This window comes from Melopsittacus undulatus, chromosome Z, assembly GCF_012275295.1.
Source record: "Melopsittacus undulatus isolate bMelUnd1 chromosome Z, bMelUnd1.mat.Z, whole genome shotgun sequence".
Taxonomy (NCBI): domain Eukaryota; kingdom Metazoa; phylum Chordata; class Aves; order Psittaciformes; family Psittaculidae; genus Melopsittacus; species Melopsittacus undulatus.
The window spans coordinates 33935499-33954327 of record NC_047557.1 but is presented as its reverse complement, the minus strand read 5'-3'; the positions used below and the strand labels follow the sequence as shown (position 1 = coordinate 33954327).

The 18829-nt window shown below is 39.2% G+C and overlaps 1 protein-coding gene across 1 annotated transcript in view; it reads left to right on the top strand.

Moving 5' to 3' along the window:
* Positions 1–18829, top strand: part of TTC39B (tetratricopeptide repeat domain 39B) — a 73732-nt gene that overhangs the window by 30785 nt on the left and 24118 nt on the right. Inside the window, exons 3-4 of the mRNA XM_034072631.1 lie at positions 15797–15901; positions 17116–17247. Coding sequence (XP_033928522.1) covers positions 15797–15901; positions 17116–17247 — 237 coding nt within the window. The remainder of the gene's footprint in view (positions 1–15796; positions 15902–17115; positions 17248–18829) is intronic.

Genomic DNA, 18829 nt, shown 5'->3' with positions numbered 1-18829 from the left:
AGCTTTTTCAGGAGGATCTTCTGCAACCTGTGTTCTTGCCAACATTTAGACCTACTTTCTAAGGGAAATGTTAATATATGAAATGTTTGTTGGTTTTTGTTGTGTGTTTGGTGATGGTGTTGTGAACCTCTATTTATCTATATATCCATATTGTATATTAAGTTTTGGCAGTATTGCTCTCTGGCATATTCAGGTGCTCATTTTTTTTTGCGCAGTATTGCGTGTATTGACCTTATTTAGATTAATTTGTATAAACTAGTAGCCTTATAAGGAGTAGTTAAACATAGTAAATTCTCCATTTACTCAAAAAGATCTTATGTTAAACCGTAGGTCTAAAAATACTGTTGAACCACAGAGTTCTGTTAATAAATCTGATACTAACTTTTTGTAGTCCTGTGCATTTCCATTAATGTAAAGCAGAACAATGTAAAGAAGATTTTTCTATTACCTGCAGACTGACACTGCTTGGTTTGTTCTTTACCCTCTGTGATCACTTCTAAATACCTGTGATCTGATTGTTTTACTGACTGTTATGATTATGTATATTTTGCAGTGCTGCGTCAAATTCATGCTGTGGTAGCTTGATATGCTTGAATAGGATAATTTCACAATAATTTTGGTGATCAGATAAACTGTATTGAGCATATTCAGGTGGATAAATAGTAACCTAGGTGGTTATGATGTGTGTTGCTCCCACAGTATGGCCGATTAATGGAAAATTTGCATCTTGCTTGTTGTGCATGTGCAGTGCAGTTCACTGTTGGGCTTAAAGAACTTGGCATCAGATAAACCTACTGATGTTTCTCCTCACCTGACTTGCAATAAGTTGCTTATCGGCTTTCCCTGCCTCCTTAGTGGTGGACATAAAGCAAATGTTCGGAAGGAAAACCTTTTGATTGCTTTCTCGTATTCCATTGATATATTCTTATGAAGCAGCGCTATAGGTGCTGGGCTGCTTTCAGGTTAGACCAAAGAGTCCCGTGCATGCCCCCAAAATTTGAGGTACCAAGTAAGATTCACATGCATAATGTAAGACAAAGGAACCTATTGGTCTCCTCACAGGTGGTGTTCCAAGAACTGAAAGTTTAAGCTCAGATGAGACTTTCAAGGAGTTTTTGTTTGTATTTAAAGTTTTTAGTGTGTCTGAGGCTGTTTCAATGCATTTCATTCAAAAGATGGTATTACAAATGTTTTCACTGCTGTTATCAGTAATTACTAAAATAAAACAGTTTTCTCCTTTAGCTAAAAATGTATCTGTGAAGTTTATAAAAGCTAAAATTAGAATTTGTTTTTGTCAAAGAGAGGGCAAACACCCCTCCTAACATGCCAGCAGCTCCCTGCCACTACAGCTTCTGTTCTATGAGGAGCAGAGCTTTATCTGCCTTCTGTCTGCTTTCTCATGAGAGTATGTGTCTGGTAAGGTATAACAATTGGCCAATTAAAATGTTCTCTTATTGAAATTGGAGTAGTCTATGAAAAGCTGTCAGTTTGAACTTTTTATGACAATGCTATGGTAGAACTAAAAACTGTAAAGTCATTATTAGTTCACTTTCATGTAAATAATTTTAGTAATTGTTGATTTTCATAGTGGCAACTGCCTCTTTTTTCCCTCAGTTACATCTTCCCTTGTTACTGTCTCTGTTTTGCTCAGAGCTTCAACTCCTTTTCTTACAGCCATTCCTTTTGAAAAATACAATTTTTGATATTTTGTCTTTACAAATGTGTAATATCAGCTACTGTTTCTTCTTTTTGCTCTGCATCAGCTTTTCTGTCACAGCTGTAAATTGAGGGAGAAGAAAGAATTTAGTGGGAAAAAAAAAATCCCAAGCAAGCACAAACAAACAAGAACTCTTAACCAGCAACACACAAAACCCAGAAACCAAAAAAACCCCACCAAATCCAAAATGCCCAGTGGTGAGATTGCTTGATCATGCAAAGGATAGTATAGGCAGATCCTTTGGTATAGCGATCACAATCCACTGTTTCTCTGATACAGGTTTACAAATAGCTGGTTAAATGCTACTATCTCATGGTTGGGTAGCACTGAGTAGGAAGGTGCAACCTCATCGGTTTGAATTGCTTCATAGAGTGGTGTTTCCATTCTCTGCTGTTACCAGTTATGTGGGCGGATAGATGTCTCCAAGCTTGAAGTGAAAGCTAATACCCAGGAAGGGCTTAGGTAAGAACAACACTGTTTCCGTGTGTCTGCTATAGAAGGTGATTTTAAATACAATGTGCAAGAAGATCCCTCCAGAGGAAAAAATGAAAATGCATGTTACCCTAATGGTTTTGCCAAAATACCAGGCTGTGTAAACTAATACCATTTAAGTTAAATGACTGTTGTTGGTGGGTGTGTCTGTTACATGTTTTCCAGTAGGTTTGTTGATCCTTTTTTGGTTGCTTGTTTTAAAAAAATGGCCTCTTGTTGAACAGATAGTAACATAGTGAGTTTTTTGACTCTTTCTGCCTGTTTGCAAATTTGGCTAGCACATTACTGGATAGTTTTGCTGCCAGTTGGGTTTCCTTAAACGAATGTTTAGCACACAGACTAGAGTATGTGTTGGCGAAGTTCTGAAACAGTGAAGACACTATGCCTTCAAGGGAATAAAGTCTTGCATCAGCATGATGTTATTTTCAGTGCTTTCCATAAGGTGATAACATTTCCACTGAATATGTAAACTACAGTTTTATTCATGCTTCTCATAAAAAGTGATGAGTATTCCAATGTAAATGATTCTATGTTTCTGTGAATGCATAATTTGGAATGGAGGTAAACTGTAACTAGTGGGTTTACTGTATGGGTAAAAAAGCTCATGTTTGCTATACTGATCACATAGCTGTGTTTATTATAGACTTTCTAGATTAGTTCTAGTAGCCTAGGATAGGAACTGATTTATCTAAGTTGGAAATAATTTAAAACTTTCAGACCTATGGGTTAAGGTTTTTCTGTTGTGTGAATATAAGTGGTGTTGAAGTCTGAGTTTTAGATGAAATGGTGAGTTTGCAGAAAGTTTTGTTTACGATAGAAGAAACTTTTGTTCATGTGGTCTTACATCTTTTCTTGATTTTTTCTAAACTAACACATTGGGTCAGAGATCCTTTCGGTTTGTAAACTGGAAGTTATTAGCCATTTAAAAATACTGTGGCCGTGTTAGCATTAAAATTTTTAACATCCTTTGATCTGTTTGTGGCAAGAAACATCTAAGTGTGAGAAAGGTTGCTTGATTTATTTCCACCTTTATGAATTGTTCTCCAGATGGGAAGGATGCATAGCATGTGTACAGATAGAAGGAAATTGAGCCTCATGGAGGCTTGTTTCATGCACCTTGTTTTTTCAGAGCCTGGGTCCTGTACATAGCCAACAAGATACTGAAAGGCATATGCCAGCACTAGCATAGTGTTGGCGTGAAGGGTGTGTGCAGTTTCTTACTCAGGTCAGTAGTCCTCAAAGAGAGTAATACATGCTATGCTTTCAGGAGGGTTTCTTAGATTCAAACCTACTTTCAGAAATAGTTCTTGGAAGTGGTGTATCTCTGCTTATATCTATTTTAAATAAACACAAGCCAAAGAGAAGACCCATACTTGTGACTTTTAGAAGTAGTCTCTTGTAAAAAGAAGAAAATCCAACATAAAGCTGCTCTCTTTCCTTTTATGAATGTTTCCTAATGTTCACTGTATGGAAGTCTGTGAATTGTAATAAGGACTTTGTAAGCCTCCAGCCACTCTTCACTGAACTATCCTGAGCATAAAATGTAGACTTAATGGAATATTTTGGGTAGGATTTAGCAATAAGTTAGTGTTAGCTTCATGTCAAAGCATTGTTGGTAGAGAAGAGATTCAGAGCAACACTGCTTAGAAAGACTTAGGGATGTTGGTCGATGGAAAACTGAACATGAGCCGGCTGCAGTGTGCGCTTACAGCTCAGAAAGCCAAACGTATCCTGGGCTGCATCAAAAGGAGCGTGAGCAGCAGGTCGAAGGAGGTGATTCTGCCCCTCTACTCTGCTCTTGTGAGACCTCACTTGCAGTATAGTGTGCAGTTCTGGTGTCCTCAACATAAAAAGGACATGGAACTGTTGGAACAAGTGGAGAGGAGGGCCACGAGGATGATCAGGGGACTGGAGCACCTCCCACATGAAGACAGGCTGAGAAAGTTGGGGTTGTTCAGCCTGGAGAAGAGAAGGCTGCATGGAGACCTCCTAGCAGCCTTCTAGTATCTGAAGGGGGCCTACAGGGATGCTGGGAGGGACTCTTCACTAGGGACTGTAGTGACAGGACAAGGGGTAACGGGTTGAAACTTAAACAGGGGAAGTTTAGATTGGATATAAGGAAGAAATTCTTTACTGTGGAGGTGGTGAGGCACCAGAAGAGTTTGCTCCTGGATGTTGTGAATGCTCCATCCCTGGCAGTGTTCAAGACCAGGTTGGATGAAGCCTTTGCTGACATGGTTTAGTGTGAGGTGTCCCTTCCTATGGCAGAGGGGGTGGAACTTGATGATCTTAATGTCCTTTCCAACCCTAACTATTCTGTCATTCTATTTGTCATGAGGAGTGGTGCCACCTGCTGCTCTGGGTAGGTAGGTAGTAGTCCTACCTAGTATCTCATAATTTATCTGATGAGATTGCAACTTGGAATCTATGCAAATGATCAATAAAAGTGATAGCAAATAACATTCTCTCTTAGGAAATGATCCAAAGTGTATTTTGGCACGTCACTTAGCAGCAGAGTGACGCATTACCATTGGCTCATACATGAGTGATGGATGGGAGTGTTAAGTTGAAAAAGACTTTTCTTCTCAGATGGCTAACTTAATGGTGAAGAGTACTGTGCTTTCAAAATATGAGGAAAGGTATTTTAAGGTATTTCCAGATAGCAGAACTGATAGTTGAGTTTCATGTATGCTTGCTCAGATGCAGTGGATACACATACATATGTTACTTTTAATGTGAATTTCTGACAGGAAATGCAAATCTCTGTAGGTGCTGGCTGTACATATGAAAAAAAAAAGACCAAATACAGTCCTATAATAGATTTTTTCAAGGACACCTACATTCCAAAGAGTTCATAAGGAGATGAGCCATCCTGCAAACATTTCACAGAGACAGGAAACCGCTGTCTGTTTTGAGGAACATTAGGTAGGTACTAAATATCATAGTACAGCGATGTTTCTGTAAAGAGATGAGGTAGAAGTGTTTCTTATCTGTTATCCATGGACAGGGACATTAGTTCTGCTTTTTCTGCTTAACATTTACTGTGAAAGTCTGACACCTATTCTGATTTCAGCTGGGATAGAGTTAATGTTCTTCCCAGTAGCTGGTGCAGTGGTGTGGTTTGGCTTTAGTCTGAGAACAATACTATTAACATACCAGTTGTTGCTCAGTAGCCCTCTACCATGATCAAGGACTTTTCAGTCTCTCATGCTCTGCCAATGAGGAGGGGCACAAGAAGCCAGGAGGAAGCAGAGACAGGACCCCTGACCGAAACTAACCAAAGGGGTATTCCATACCACCACAGGTCATGCCCAGTATATAAACTGGGGGGTGTTGGCCAGGAGCCACCAATTCCTGCTTGGGGATGGGGTGGGTATCGGTCAGTAAGTGGTGAGCAATTGTACTGTTCATAACTTTTTTTGGGGTAGGGTTGTTATTATTTTCAGTTATTTTATTTCTGATGGAATATTCTATTTTACTTCTGTTTCAATTATTGAAAACAATTATTGGTAGAGATACATAGCTTAGAACCTATTCATTACCAATTTCATCATTCTTAAAATACGACTTTTGGGTATGGCAGAAGTAAGAATGGAAGTGTTCTTGTTCTAGTGACATGCTGCTAATCTGAGGCATAGTTCAAAATTAAAAACAGCAAAAAGAAGAGTGCCAGGGACGAAAAGTTTTTGTACTACAATAGCACAAAGCGTCTGGGCCATTTTAGTTTAACAAGTGTTTGACGATATGGTGGTGGCAGTTTCTAAATGTTTTGGATCTTTCCTGAATAGTAAGAACGGCCAAGGGGACCTTGAGTACATTTTGGAATGTAAAGCCATGAAAGATGTGAACATGAAGTGATGATTTAATGATATCTCTGTGAGCTGTAAACCATGACTGTTGATATTGTAGTTGACAGCTTTTGGTCTTGGCTGGGAGATAGTGTTTCTGGGAGACAGTGGATTCTAGCCCCAGCAGACTCTGTTGAAGGCTTGAGTTTATTTTGTGCAAAGCATGCATGGCAGTACTCACTGGCACAGAGCTTAGTACCACGTATGTGGAAGAAGCATGGTGTGCCTGCACAGTATGGAGGGAGGGGAAGCAGGATCCCATCATCAAAAAGCATCAGAATTACCACTGTTCTTTGAGAATGCACTGCATCAATACACTTAAAGTAGATCAGCATTTAAAAATACCCCGAACCTCCTAGCCAAGCAAATGGAGCTATGGAGTATATTCTGGTGAGGATCAGCTGCTGTTTATCATTAAGAAGTCATATCCTGGCTATGTAAGAAGCATTTAAAAATAGCTACTCTTTTGGCATGGTAGAACATAAACAGTTTAATATTGAGCTTTTTAATTAAAGATACTCATTGCTATAAGGGAAAAGATCTAATTCGGAAAGTATGGAAACATACTAAATAGTGACAGTGATAGTCAGATTTTGACAGTATATTAGGACTATTTGACTTGCCATCTTCCTGCAGAGGACAAGAACTGCCTGAGAATAATACATTTTAATGCTCTTTGATCATCATTAACTTGCTAGTAAGTACACCAGCAGATACCTGCACATATGTTACTCAAATAGAGTGCTGCTACATACATGGTACTTTCTTGCTGCCTTGCCTGTTGATACTGTGTTTGACACCCTGAATGGTTTTCATTTGAGTTTAATCAAACAAATGCCTCTAAAAGATTCTTCTTCAGATGAAGCTTCCATAAGTATTAAGCGTCAGTTGTTTGCTGAAGTATTTATTTCCTGGACAAGTATTCTCTTAGATATATAATGCATCTTGTTTTCTTGACCTGTACCATCCAAATACCATGCTGTCTTGTATACCCCTGAAATATTAGAATAACTTACTTTCATTCGTTTTATTTATCAGATGTGTGTAATTGCATATCCTAAAACTAAATTATTACTGCTAGTTTCATGTTTTAGTGGTCATTCCACCCTCTCCCCCTTCCCCCCACCCAAGGTTTGTTTTGCTCCCACTAAAAACTTCAAATATTTTTAGTAACTATAGCACAGTAAAACTTTTGTTAGCAAGAACAGTAGCTGTACAAGACCAAGATGCTGGGAATTAGATGTTATTTATCAGATAACGCTGATTATTTTGGCTATGTTGTAAAAAAGCCAATATATGCTTTTAGAAGTTCAGGAACCAAATTCTGCAATACGTATTCATGGAAAGTACTGCTTGCACATTCAAGTCCAGCTAATGTTAATAAAGCAATGTGCAACTCTGTTCTAAATATGTGGTGTAAAATGTAGAAAATGCAGTTAGATTCAAGGTAACCTTTTCTACAGTTCTCCTGTTTTTTAGCTCCTAAATCCCCTTTCAAGAGTTGGTAGATCACTGCATCAAGGGTGATTATATTAAAAGATGACTAAATATCCTGCAGATACAAAGACAGCAGCATGTACCAAGTTTATACTTTATTTTAGGTATAATTTTAAGTATATAGCTGCTTCTCAGGCATGCTGTTACACTAAGCTATACTGTGAACAGATAGGTGTTATTGCCTAACTTGTTATGTCTTAAAATAACTTTCCCTTTAAATACTAGAGCAGTGATTTTTTCATTTGTTTTGGTCTAGTAGTTGTGCTCCCTTTTTTAATTAACCTATAGGGAAAAAAAGGAAAGTGACTTAATAAGCTGTAAACTGTTTGGACATTGCTAGTGCTCTTGCTTTGTGTACAAAGGATTGTCATGTTAAAAGTGAATATTCCAATACATCTTAGTGTTTTCAAGTCAGTATTCTTACTCTTCGTTTCTATTGCAGCTCCAAGTAGGGACAGTATACTCCCATTTTATTGGAATGGTTTTGTGAGTAGCTCAGTATAACATAAACTGTTGCTGGAATTCAGAACATTTATTCTTTTTCATAAAAGATGTTTGAAATGCTACTGAGAAGGTAACATAAAAAAAAAGAAAAAGCTGTGTGTTGGGAAAAGATATCCTTACTTTAAGTACCTAGAGAGTTACAAAGTGGTGTTTTATTCTCCTTGAAATGTGACATTATTGTCTTTGTTTAACACCCAGTATAGCACTTCTTCCTTCTCTTTTTTTCCTTTTTTTAGAAGTTAACTGAATTCACTGGGTGTAAAATCTGTAGTAATTTCACTGAAGTAGAAATTTAGTCTACTCCAGGATAAATGAAAGCATATGCTCATCTGAGGTGATAAAATGTGTTAAGTTTCTGCCAGTTCTAGGAAACTGTATGTGGAACTAAGGGAAAAAATGAGATTGCCAACATAAGACTAAGACAGAAGGAGAAGAACATGAGTCAGAAAGAGAGTGTGAATCAGTATTGCTCACTGAACTGTTATCAGTCTGTTAACTTGCTGTAGAAATTGGTTTGCCGTGTTTTGGTGAGAGGAGGAAATGGGCTTCTCTGAGCCTCTGCGTAGAAGTATTCCTTGTTTGCCAGTGAAGATAGCCAAGTTGCTTCTGAGACAGTACACTCTTTTCTTCTTACTGTTCTGGTAGCAAGTTTTGAATCTGAGTTGGAATGATTCCTTCTGGTTATGTTCATTCGCTACAGGATGAAGGAAAACAGTAGAAATACGTGTGAAGAGTAATTAAAAAGGAGTGAGACTCTTTAGTAGAGCATATGATTCAGTTCTTAAAAATAAGAGTCTGAGAAAACTGGCTTCCCAAGTTTTATATCTGAAGTGGCAGAATAATTTCATAGGCTTGCGGATGTAAGAGTAACTGGAATATTGTTTGCATTCTCTGAAGGCTCTGGTTACACATAAAGACAGAAGCACAGGAGCTGGTCTGTAACACAAGAAAGGAAAATGACTGCAACTTGCTTGAGAAATCTGCTGCTTACCCATTTAATAGGGAAAGGTAGTTCTGATGGGATGCCAGGGCTATGTTGTTTGAGGAACCTCATTTATGGAATCATTTTACAAATACTGATGCATACCCTGGTGTTGGCAGAGTTGGTGGTATGATGGCATTTGGGATCCTGATGGCTAATGATCCTCTTTGATCACAGCTAAAAAGACATTGTGTCCATGGCTATGTTACACAAAATAAAGATTGTATTTTTTTTCCAAATGAAAATCTAGCAGTTGCTAAGTGGAAGGTCAGAAGTGTGCAGATTTACAGCATACCAATACAGAAAATGTATTTCTTCTCACTAAGATGAGGCATGGTGAAGCAGTGGAGGTAGGACATTGACCTTATATTTTGATCTGTGCATTTGGGTACGAATTAAGGGACAGACTGTTACGGGTGATACAGTTGTGGGGGTCTGTTGTAGACCTCCTGATCAGGACGAAGGAGTTGATGAGGCTTTCTACAGGCAACTGGAAGTAGCCTTGCAACTACATGCCTTAGTCCTCGTGGGGGATTTTAACTACCCTGATATTTGCTGGAAGACTCACACAGCCAATCATTCACAGTCTAGGAGGTTCTCCCAGTGCATTGATGATAACTTCTTAATGCAAATGGTGGACAAACCAACTAGGAGAGGAGTGCTGCTAGATTTAGTACTCACCAACAAGGAGGGTTTGGTTGAAGTGGTGATGGTCAGTGACAGCCTTGGCTGCAGTGACCATGAGATGGTGGAGTTTAGGATCCTGTGTGGGAGGAACAGAATACCTAGCAAGGCCACAGTTCTGGATTTCCGAAGGGCTAACTTTGGCCTCTTCAATCAACTGCTAAGGGAAGTCTCATGGGAAAGGGTACTAGGTGGTAAAGGGGCTCATGATAGTTGGTCAGCATTCAAGGACCACTTCTTCCAAGCTCAGGGTCAGAGCATCCCAATGGGTAGGAAATCAAGTAAGGGATCTAGGAGACCAGCGTGGTTAAACAAGGAGCTGCTGGGCAAACTCAAGTGGAAAAGGAGAATCTGTGGATTATGGAAAGAGGGGCTGGCCACTTGGGAGGAATATAGGACAGTTGTTAGAGGATGTAGGGAGGCAATTAGGACAGCTAAGGCCTCCTTGGAAATTAATCTTGCAAGTTGGATTAAGGAATAGAAAGGGCTTCTTCAAATACATAACAAATAAAACTAACACAAGAGGCAATATAGGCCCACTGTTGAACGAGGTGGGTGCCCTGGAAACAGAGGCTACAAAGAAGGCAGAAGTGCTGAATGCTTTCTTTGCCTCTGTCTTTACTCCTGCAGACTCTCCCCAGGGGCCCCAGATTCCTGTAGCCCCAGAAGGAGTCAGGACAAAGGAGGAGTTTGCTTTGGAAGATGAGGATTGGGTTAGGGATCAGCTATGCAATCTGGACATCTATAAATCAATGGGTCCAGATGGAATGCACCCACGGGTGCTGAGGGAGCTGGCGGAGGTCATTGCTGGGCCACTCTCCATCATCTTTGGTAAATCATGGGAAACGGGAGAGGTGCCTGAGGACTGGAAGATGGCAAATGTCACACCAGTCTATAAGAAAGGCAAGAAGGAGGACCCGGCTAATTATAGACGGGTCAGCCTTACCTCCGTCCCTGGAAAGGTGATGGAACAACTTATTCTTGACTCCATCTCTAGGCATATCAAGGATGAGGGGGTTATTAAGAACAGCCAACATGGTTTTATGAAGGGGAAGTCATGTTTGACCAACCTTACAGCCTTCTATGAGGAAGTGACTAGGTGGAGGGATGATGGTAGAGCGGTAGATGTGGTTTTTCTTGATTTCAGAAAGGCATTTGATCCTGTCTGCCACAGCATTCTCATAGATAAGCTAAGGAAGTGTGGGCTTGATGATCAGGTAGTGAGGTGGATCAAGAACTGGTTGAAAGGAAGAAGGCAGAGAGTTGTGGTCAATGGCACAGAATCTAGCTGGAGGTCTGTGACTAGTGGAGTCCCTCAGGTGTCGGTGCTGGGACCAGTGCTGTTTTATATCTTCATCAACGACCTGGATGAGGGAACTGAGTGTACCCTCAGCAAGTTCGCTGATGACACCAAACTGGGAGGAGTGGCTGACACACCAGAAGGCTGTGTTGCCATTCAGCCAGACCTGGACAGGCTGGAGAGTTGGGCAGGGAGAAACTTGATGAAATTCAACAAGAGCAAGTGTAGAGTCTTGCATGTGGGGAAGAACAACCCCATGTACCAGTACAGGTTGGGGGTTGACCTGCTGGAAAGGAGTGAAGGGGAAAGGGACCTGGGGGTCCTGGTGGAGAGGAGGATGACCATGAGCCAGCAATGTGCCCTTGTGGCCAAGAAGGCAAATGGCATCCTAGGGTGCATTAGAAAGGGTGTGGTTAGTAGGGCAAGAGAGGTTCTCCTCCCCCTCTACTCTGGCTTGGTGAGGCCGCATCTGGAATATTGTGTCCAGTTCTGGGCCCCTCAGTTCAAGAAGGACAGGGAATTGCTTGAAAGAGTCCAGCGCAGAGCCACAAAGATGATGAAGGGAGTGGAACACCTCCCTTATGAGGAGAGGCTGAGGGAGCTGGGTCTCTTTAGCTTGGAGGAGAGGAGACTGAGGGGTGACCTCATCAGTGTTTACAAGTATGTAAAGGGTGGGTGTCATGATGATGGAGCTAGGGTTTTTTCAGTGATATCCAGTGACAGGATAAGGGACAGTGGGTGTAAACTGGAGCATAGGAGGTTCCACATTAACATCAGGAAGAACTTCTTTACTGTAAGAGTGACAGAGCACTGGAACAGGTTGCTCAGGGGTGTTGTGGAGTCTCCTACGTTGGAGATATTCAAGGCCTGCCTGGACAAGTTCCTGTGTGATGTACTCTAGGTTACCCTGCTCTTGCAGGGGGGTTGGACTGGATGATCTTTTGAGGTCCCTTCCAACCCTTGGGATTCTGTGATTCAGGAAACGTGTAGTGGTGGGGTGCAGTGATACTGTTTATTTGCTGTAACTTTTTATATAAAGTGAAAGTAGAAAACTTTCTTACTCTTTTTAGGCTGAATCCGAATATTTTACAACTAAGTGAATAAAGTAGTGATCACTTGTTAAATTACCTGCTGTCACAAATGATCCATCTTCCCTCAGATTCTTTAATGTACTGTGTGATCACACATACCTTGCTCACTGTTCTCTTCCCTCTCTTACTTCAGATGACCATATTATGTGTAGCAGGTCCTCCATATTATGTGTAGCAGGTCCTCCATATTATGTGTAGGAGGTCATCGCCTTGTGTTGGATTTTTCTGTTCTTATAGTCTACGAAGTTTTTGGCCTACCTCAGTTAGCACATGGTCTGGGAGGGACAAGAAGGTCCATCTGTCCTCTGCAATTTCAAAGACTCACCAGCTCCACCTTTCCCCTGGTAATACAGTAACTAGAATTTGTATTGGAAGACACAGGGAACAGGGCACTTTTTCAATGCTAGTCACAAATAGTTGTGGTGCACAAGTATGAGAGTAAAAACTAATTCTTGCCATCTAGTAGATCTCAGCTTTTATTACTGGATTGTTTTTTTAAGACAATCACTGCAAATTTGGTTTTGAAAAAGGATACACCCCTCCTCCCTCTTTTCCTTTCTTGAGAATTTTTTTTGAACACCTAGCCATTTTTCATAGTGGGAAAGACAGAGCAAATGGAATGTGTAATTTAAACTGGCATGAATTGAGTGAAACTTGATTTCCTAAGAAGCAAATGTGAAAGGAGGATATAGAAGCATGGGAACACACAATGGTGGTGATAGCATATTACTGAGGGACTAACTTGGGTCCTTGCCTGTTGTATGCCAGGTAAAAAACCAAAACAGTCTCTAAATCTAGGAAAAAAATCAGTTATTTAGAAATTACTTGTTAGCATATGGTATTCATGGAATTAAGTAATAAAGCTGAGCATTTTACAGAACTGTAGTTTTTTTATTCCTTAGCACTGTTCTTTGGAGGGCATTCTGTTTAAAATATTTGAAGAGGACATGCAAATGAATGCATTTATCTACTTTTGTCTAAATATTTTAATTTGGACAGATTTATTTACATGCTCAAGAGTTTAAGTGCACTACAGTGCAATTGATTTCTTCATTCTTTAATTTGATAAATGTTTTAATTCTGCTTTACTAAATAGGAAATGTAGGATCTTAAGTGTACTTATTTTCTGGTGATAGTTGTTAAAGAGAAACCTTTAACGTGCTGATCAGATTCAGTGAGAAGTGCTAAATCCATTCTTTTGCTGAATGAGCAGGATGCTTCATATTCTAGAGCATATGGTTCTTTCAATCCAGGCTCTGGAAAGAACTTTTGGAGTATGAAGAGGTGCCAAAGCTGAGGCTTTGGCAGATACCTAAACTAAGTGCCTCAGGTTAATTTGATTTCTGGATTTAGAAGCAAAGACATGTAAAATACAAAATGAGCTTGCAGCTGACCTTGGTAGGTTGGTATTGGTTTTGTGTTGTTTTGGGTTGTTTGGTGGTGTTTTTTTCTTTTTACTTTGTGTGTGTGTATGTGTGTGTGTGTTTTGGTTTGGTCTGTGTTTTTTTTCCCCCAGAACTAAGTATAGGTGTGAAATTGTGATATGAGGAGATAAAAATATTCTGGATTTCTTCTGTGTGCCTTTCTTGGTCTGTAGGTTTGTTTTCCAGGAAGGAATATTGCTATTGCTTTATCTGAAAGACTTTTGTTATTGGGGCTTGTGTATTTATACATAGACCTAAAGTAAACTTGCTGTACAGTAACTTCCCTGAAATACTTTTAAGAAAAAGCATTTTAGATACCTATCTTAAGGGTATTTAAGTGAGAGAACATAAACTGATAGTGGCAACAGGGCAGTATGTCAGTGACATAGGCCAGCATTGAGGAGAGCACAAATGTAATAATCAGCTCTTCAGTAGCTGTACAGTACAAACCAGTACATGCCAATAAAGACTTTGTGTCTGTAGCTGTACCCTTTACAGTGGGGCAAACATGGGCTGTGTTGCAGTGATCATTCCCCAGGCACTCACCTAGGACTAGGTATTTGGATAAAACTCGGGATGTGATGGGCTGGCAGGAACCATGTGCACATGGTGAAAGAGGCTGTCGTGTTGCTGATGAGACTTGTTCTGATTGAGTGGATCACCATGGTGCCCCTTCTCTGCTGGTGTGACAGTGGTGCTTCCATTGGACAGCTGGAGATCAGGGGTGTAGGTTGCATTGAGAGTTCCTGGAGTGTGTGCAGTTGAAGGACTTGAAAGCTTAGCAAGTGGCTAATAGGAACACTTAAAACAGAGCTGAGAATATTTCAGTTTTTGAGAACTGTAGGTTTTTGCTAGGTAAAATTGCACAGATCTTAAAATTGCATATGTAATAATAAAGTTGAATCCCAGTGTGGGAGAAAATGAAAATATTTAAAATTGTTGTAACAGTCTGATTGTAAAACTGTCTGATTTCAACTGTTGAGCTATTAACTACTTCATTATGAAGGGTGGGATTTGCCCTTTGGTATATTCAATAACTATACACATATATATATATATTATGTATTAATAAATACCCAGTAGTTTCGAAGTACTGAGTTAGAGGATTTTTTAATATTTTATTTTTTTTTACAGAAGGTGAATTTTTCAAGTTCTGACACTAAAAATTAGCAGAAAATAAAGCTGAAAAGGGGTTTGGGATGTCATCTAGCCTTTACCCCAGTTTTCTCCTCCAGACGATGCAAAAACCAGAAACAATGTTTTTCAAGATTTGGGGTAATGGAGAGAGTAGGAGGGTGTGGGAAGTTGATGAGTCTATAAAACTCTGTCTGGTTACATTTTCACATCCCTCTTTTTCATTGTTTGTTTCTTGTGTGTGTGTTACTGTCAGATTTAGAGCAGCTGCACTCTCGTTTCTCTTATTAAATTCTGCCTTCAGGGTTCTAGTGTTTTGGTCAGCACTTAATAATTGTCTCATTAAGGTGATCTGTTGCTTACAACTGCTTAACCTTAGTTGGATAAAGCCCATTGTAGAGCCTAAATCTGTTGTTTTAAAGATACAGACAGATTATCTTTTCCAGATCCACCTGTGCATGGTGAAGGCTATATAGCTTCTAGCTTTTTGTCAATATCATGTATGTCCTGTTTGTCACCAGTTCTGCTTATGAAGCAATTTGTGAGTGCTCTGAAATCTTTCAGGCAAAACTGACATAGATAGTGGTTTTGTTATGTGACTTCCTCTTAAGCAAGTGCAAGTGATTTTACTTGAACTGAATTAGGAAGAATGAAAGCTTTTGGCATAGCTGCAGGCTTCTGGCAGGACTGTTTTTGGCGTAGTTGCTTGCAGTGTGAGGTCTGTTTGCTGGTTTCTTGGACAAAATTATTTTGCCGTCTTTCTTGAGATTTAGATTTGAAAACAGAGCTTGAAACTGCATTTGTATTAATACAGAGAATTGAGAGCTTGTACAAGGGATAATTTTCGAGTGTTTGTGTTACATATAGCAGTAAGAATTACTCCATTGCGTATTGACTGATAAAGAAAGGAGGACAAAACCATAAACATCATTTAGATTAGCAAAGAGGGCACACCTGTGTAGCATGGATAAAGTGTTAAGCAAATGACTTGTTTTCGTAAAGTTAGATTTTTAAAAATGAGCAATAAAATGGCTATAAAAGACCTGTGTTACATAAGGGGGAAAATCTTCTAGATTTTGTGTTTCTATTTACAGTTTGACTAAATTAAGAATTTTTTTTTTAGGGCATCCAAGATGGATATCAAATGTGCTCTGGAAGAATGTTCAATGGCACTGAACTTATTTCTAAACAATAAGTTCTCTGAAGCCCTGGAAATACTTCGGCCATGGTGAGGTCCTGTTATTTGCTGAAGTCTGTAAGCAGATAGTGAAAAGTATGCTGTCTGACTGAAGATAGTAGTTTTCATTTATTCCATTTTGTCCAAAAGCAATTCTTTGTATCTTTAGGTTTTAGCTGTGTGCTAGTTCCTCCTTAAGGCCATCACAAAACCTGTTAATGAAGCACTGAATTGTTCTGTTTATTACAATACATTTGAGTCACAGTAGTGTTTAACCTTAAAGCCTACCTTTTGATCTTTTGACTAATTCTGCCTATTCCTCTGTTGCCTTTGCTAATTTGAGAAGAGGGCAGATGTAGGAACTAAATAATGCAACATTGCTAGGATAAACCTAGCATACTTGTGACTCCATGGTGAGGCAATAGGACTGGAATCTGCATCCTGTTCACTGTTCTCCTGTCTGTCTCTCAGAGATGTGTTTGATGTTGTGATGTGTCAGTGAGAGGGATCTGGAGCTTGTGTTAGTAAAACAGGGTAAAGATACATCCTTCTGTGTACTGCCAGGTAGTGGTACAAGAGGCAGTCACTGTAAGTTGAGGTTTAGGAAGCTCAAATCGGACATTAGGAAAACGTAGTACAGTACCAGAGGGGCTGCCAGAGGGCTAGGCAGTCTTCATTTTCTTGACACTTGGTTGCACAAAACCTGAGTTCACCTGACATGACATTGGCAATAGTTCCCATGCAGCTGGTAGGTTCAAGTATATGACCTTCCATAACCACTTTCCAATAATTTTTAGTTGTGTAATTACATTGTGAAAGCAAGGATGGTTCAGTGTAGCCTTTTGTGCAGGACTGAGTGTGTGTATACTGACATTTCTATGACATAAATGCAGATTTTTGTCTTTGGATAAAGTAGTAATGTTAGAAGGACAATTGTCCTTCTGTTAAGTGAAAGCAGAGGAATGAATATTTGTGTCAAGGTTTAATTAGCTAAGTTAAATAGATACACTAATGCATTATAAATGGTATATAAGTGCAAATATTTATGTAACCCAGTTTGGATATTCTTTAGAACTTGCTGCAGCAGTATCCTATGGAGGCAGACATGTAGCACCTAGTGGAGATGGTATTATGTTCTCATATCCATTACTTCTGTGCTTTATTCTTCTGTCTTTTCACAAATGAATGCAAATGTCTCAGTGTTTGATTTTGTATTCTAATATTAAGTTTTGTTTAAATGCACAAGATTTATATGTTTGCCCTAGGTCGAAAGATAGTATGTACCATGCCCTTGGGTACAGCACTATTTTAGTTATGCAAGCTGCTATGACCTTTGAACAGCAGGATATACAAATGGGAATTTCTGCAATGAAGGAAGCTTTGCAAACCTGCCAAAGGTAAGCCCAAGCAATGAACATCTGCGAGGTACTTAATCCACTAATTGTTCCTTATAAGATATCCCAGCTATCAGTACGCTTTCAGAGCAGGCTGTTGTTGGTGTGATAATGATCTGAATTTGGAAAGGTGGAGTAGGTCTCACTATCCAGTTATTCATGGTAAGGATATGTGGAAACCGCAGACTTGTTGGGTCAAGGTACTTATAGCCTCTAAAAGGTAGTTAAGTGGTTTATTGGCTATGTAGACCTACATGTAAGATGACACTACGTGGTTAAACTGCTTGATCTCCGTCTGTGTGTGACTGAGTTTGTCATGGGCTTAAACCACAACAGTTGAACAATTCAAAAGCTCTGTATTATAAATCTTCCCTTTCATCTTTTTTTCCCCCTTCTTTTAAAGTTGTTCTCAAAGGTAGACCAAATAGTCTAATAGGATTAAGCTCAGACTGAGGTTTCTTCTAAAACCAAAGCGATTTTTTCATTAATGCTACAGATGTGTTCAGTTTACTTTAAAATTAAAAGGCTGTTACTGCCATCAAGAACCATCTGGAACAACAAGTGAAATAGACTAGAAAACAGAATTTGATTTCAAGAACATTTGGTTTTTTTTTTCATTTTAAAAAATAAGCAACTTAGGAAATGCATTGTGAACACTAAAGTGTTTAACAAACCTCTGACAAAATCATAAATGAGTGTTTTATTCTACTGTACTGATTTGTCATCATTCTCATTAGGCCATAACTTATCATAAATAGCCTCCAAAGTAACTACCTCCAAATGTTGTTAGTTTTGACATTTAATATCACTTCATTAGCAATGACAAATAAAAGAAAAGGAGATGGGACAAAATTATCAGATACTATCTGAAGAAAAAAAAAGGTCAGCAGTTTCTACCCCTTTTTCAGGTGTGCCATCTGATCTATATTGTTTGGTATGTCTAAAAATTAGATCCCTCTTTTGTACTTCAGATGGTTTCAATAAGGGCCTCCATCTCTGCAGGATACGAATTTCTATGCTCTGGTCTAGTCTGTCACAAAACTCATAAAAATGCAAGATAAAGGTTATCAAACACTCCCAGGTGACAAATTGCCAGAACTACATGTGCCTTAACAGACTATTAGTAGAATAGTGTAAACAAATGATAAGTTAATACTCAGTATTTATAATGAATGACTTCCTGGTTTACACAGTACATTCCTTTTCTGAATGAAAAATTTTTTCTTTAGCTTCTTCATAAAGCTGGATCATTTGTGTAAACAGTAATGAATTCGGTTTTGGAATGCCTTGCTAAAATAAACTAGCAACTTCTAACATGGAGAGTTGAGATCTGTTGAAAGTAAAATATGTTGAAAGTCAAATATGTTTTGGTGTAATAACTGGCATAAAATACGGAAGTATGTGTGTTTTTATTATGCTGAAAACAGCTCCTTTTAATTTTTCATTCTAATTCCAACAGCAAATATAAGAAATGGAGAAAAAGTGATTCATAACCCTGTCTATTCAATGATTCTGTAAGGCTTTGAAGTCCAGTTCATAAGTGGCTTGCCCAGGGTCAGAGAGACCTCTCTAGCTGGTTGGTGGA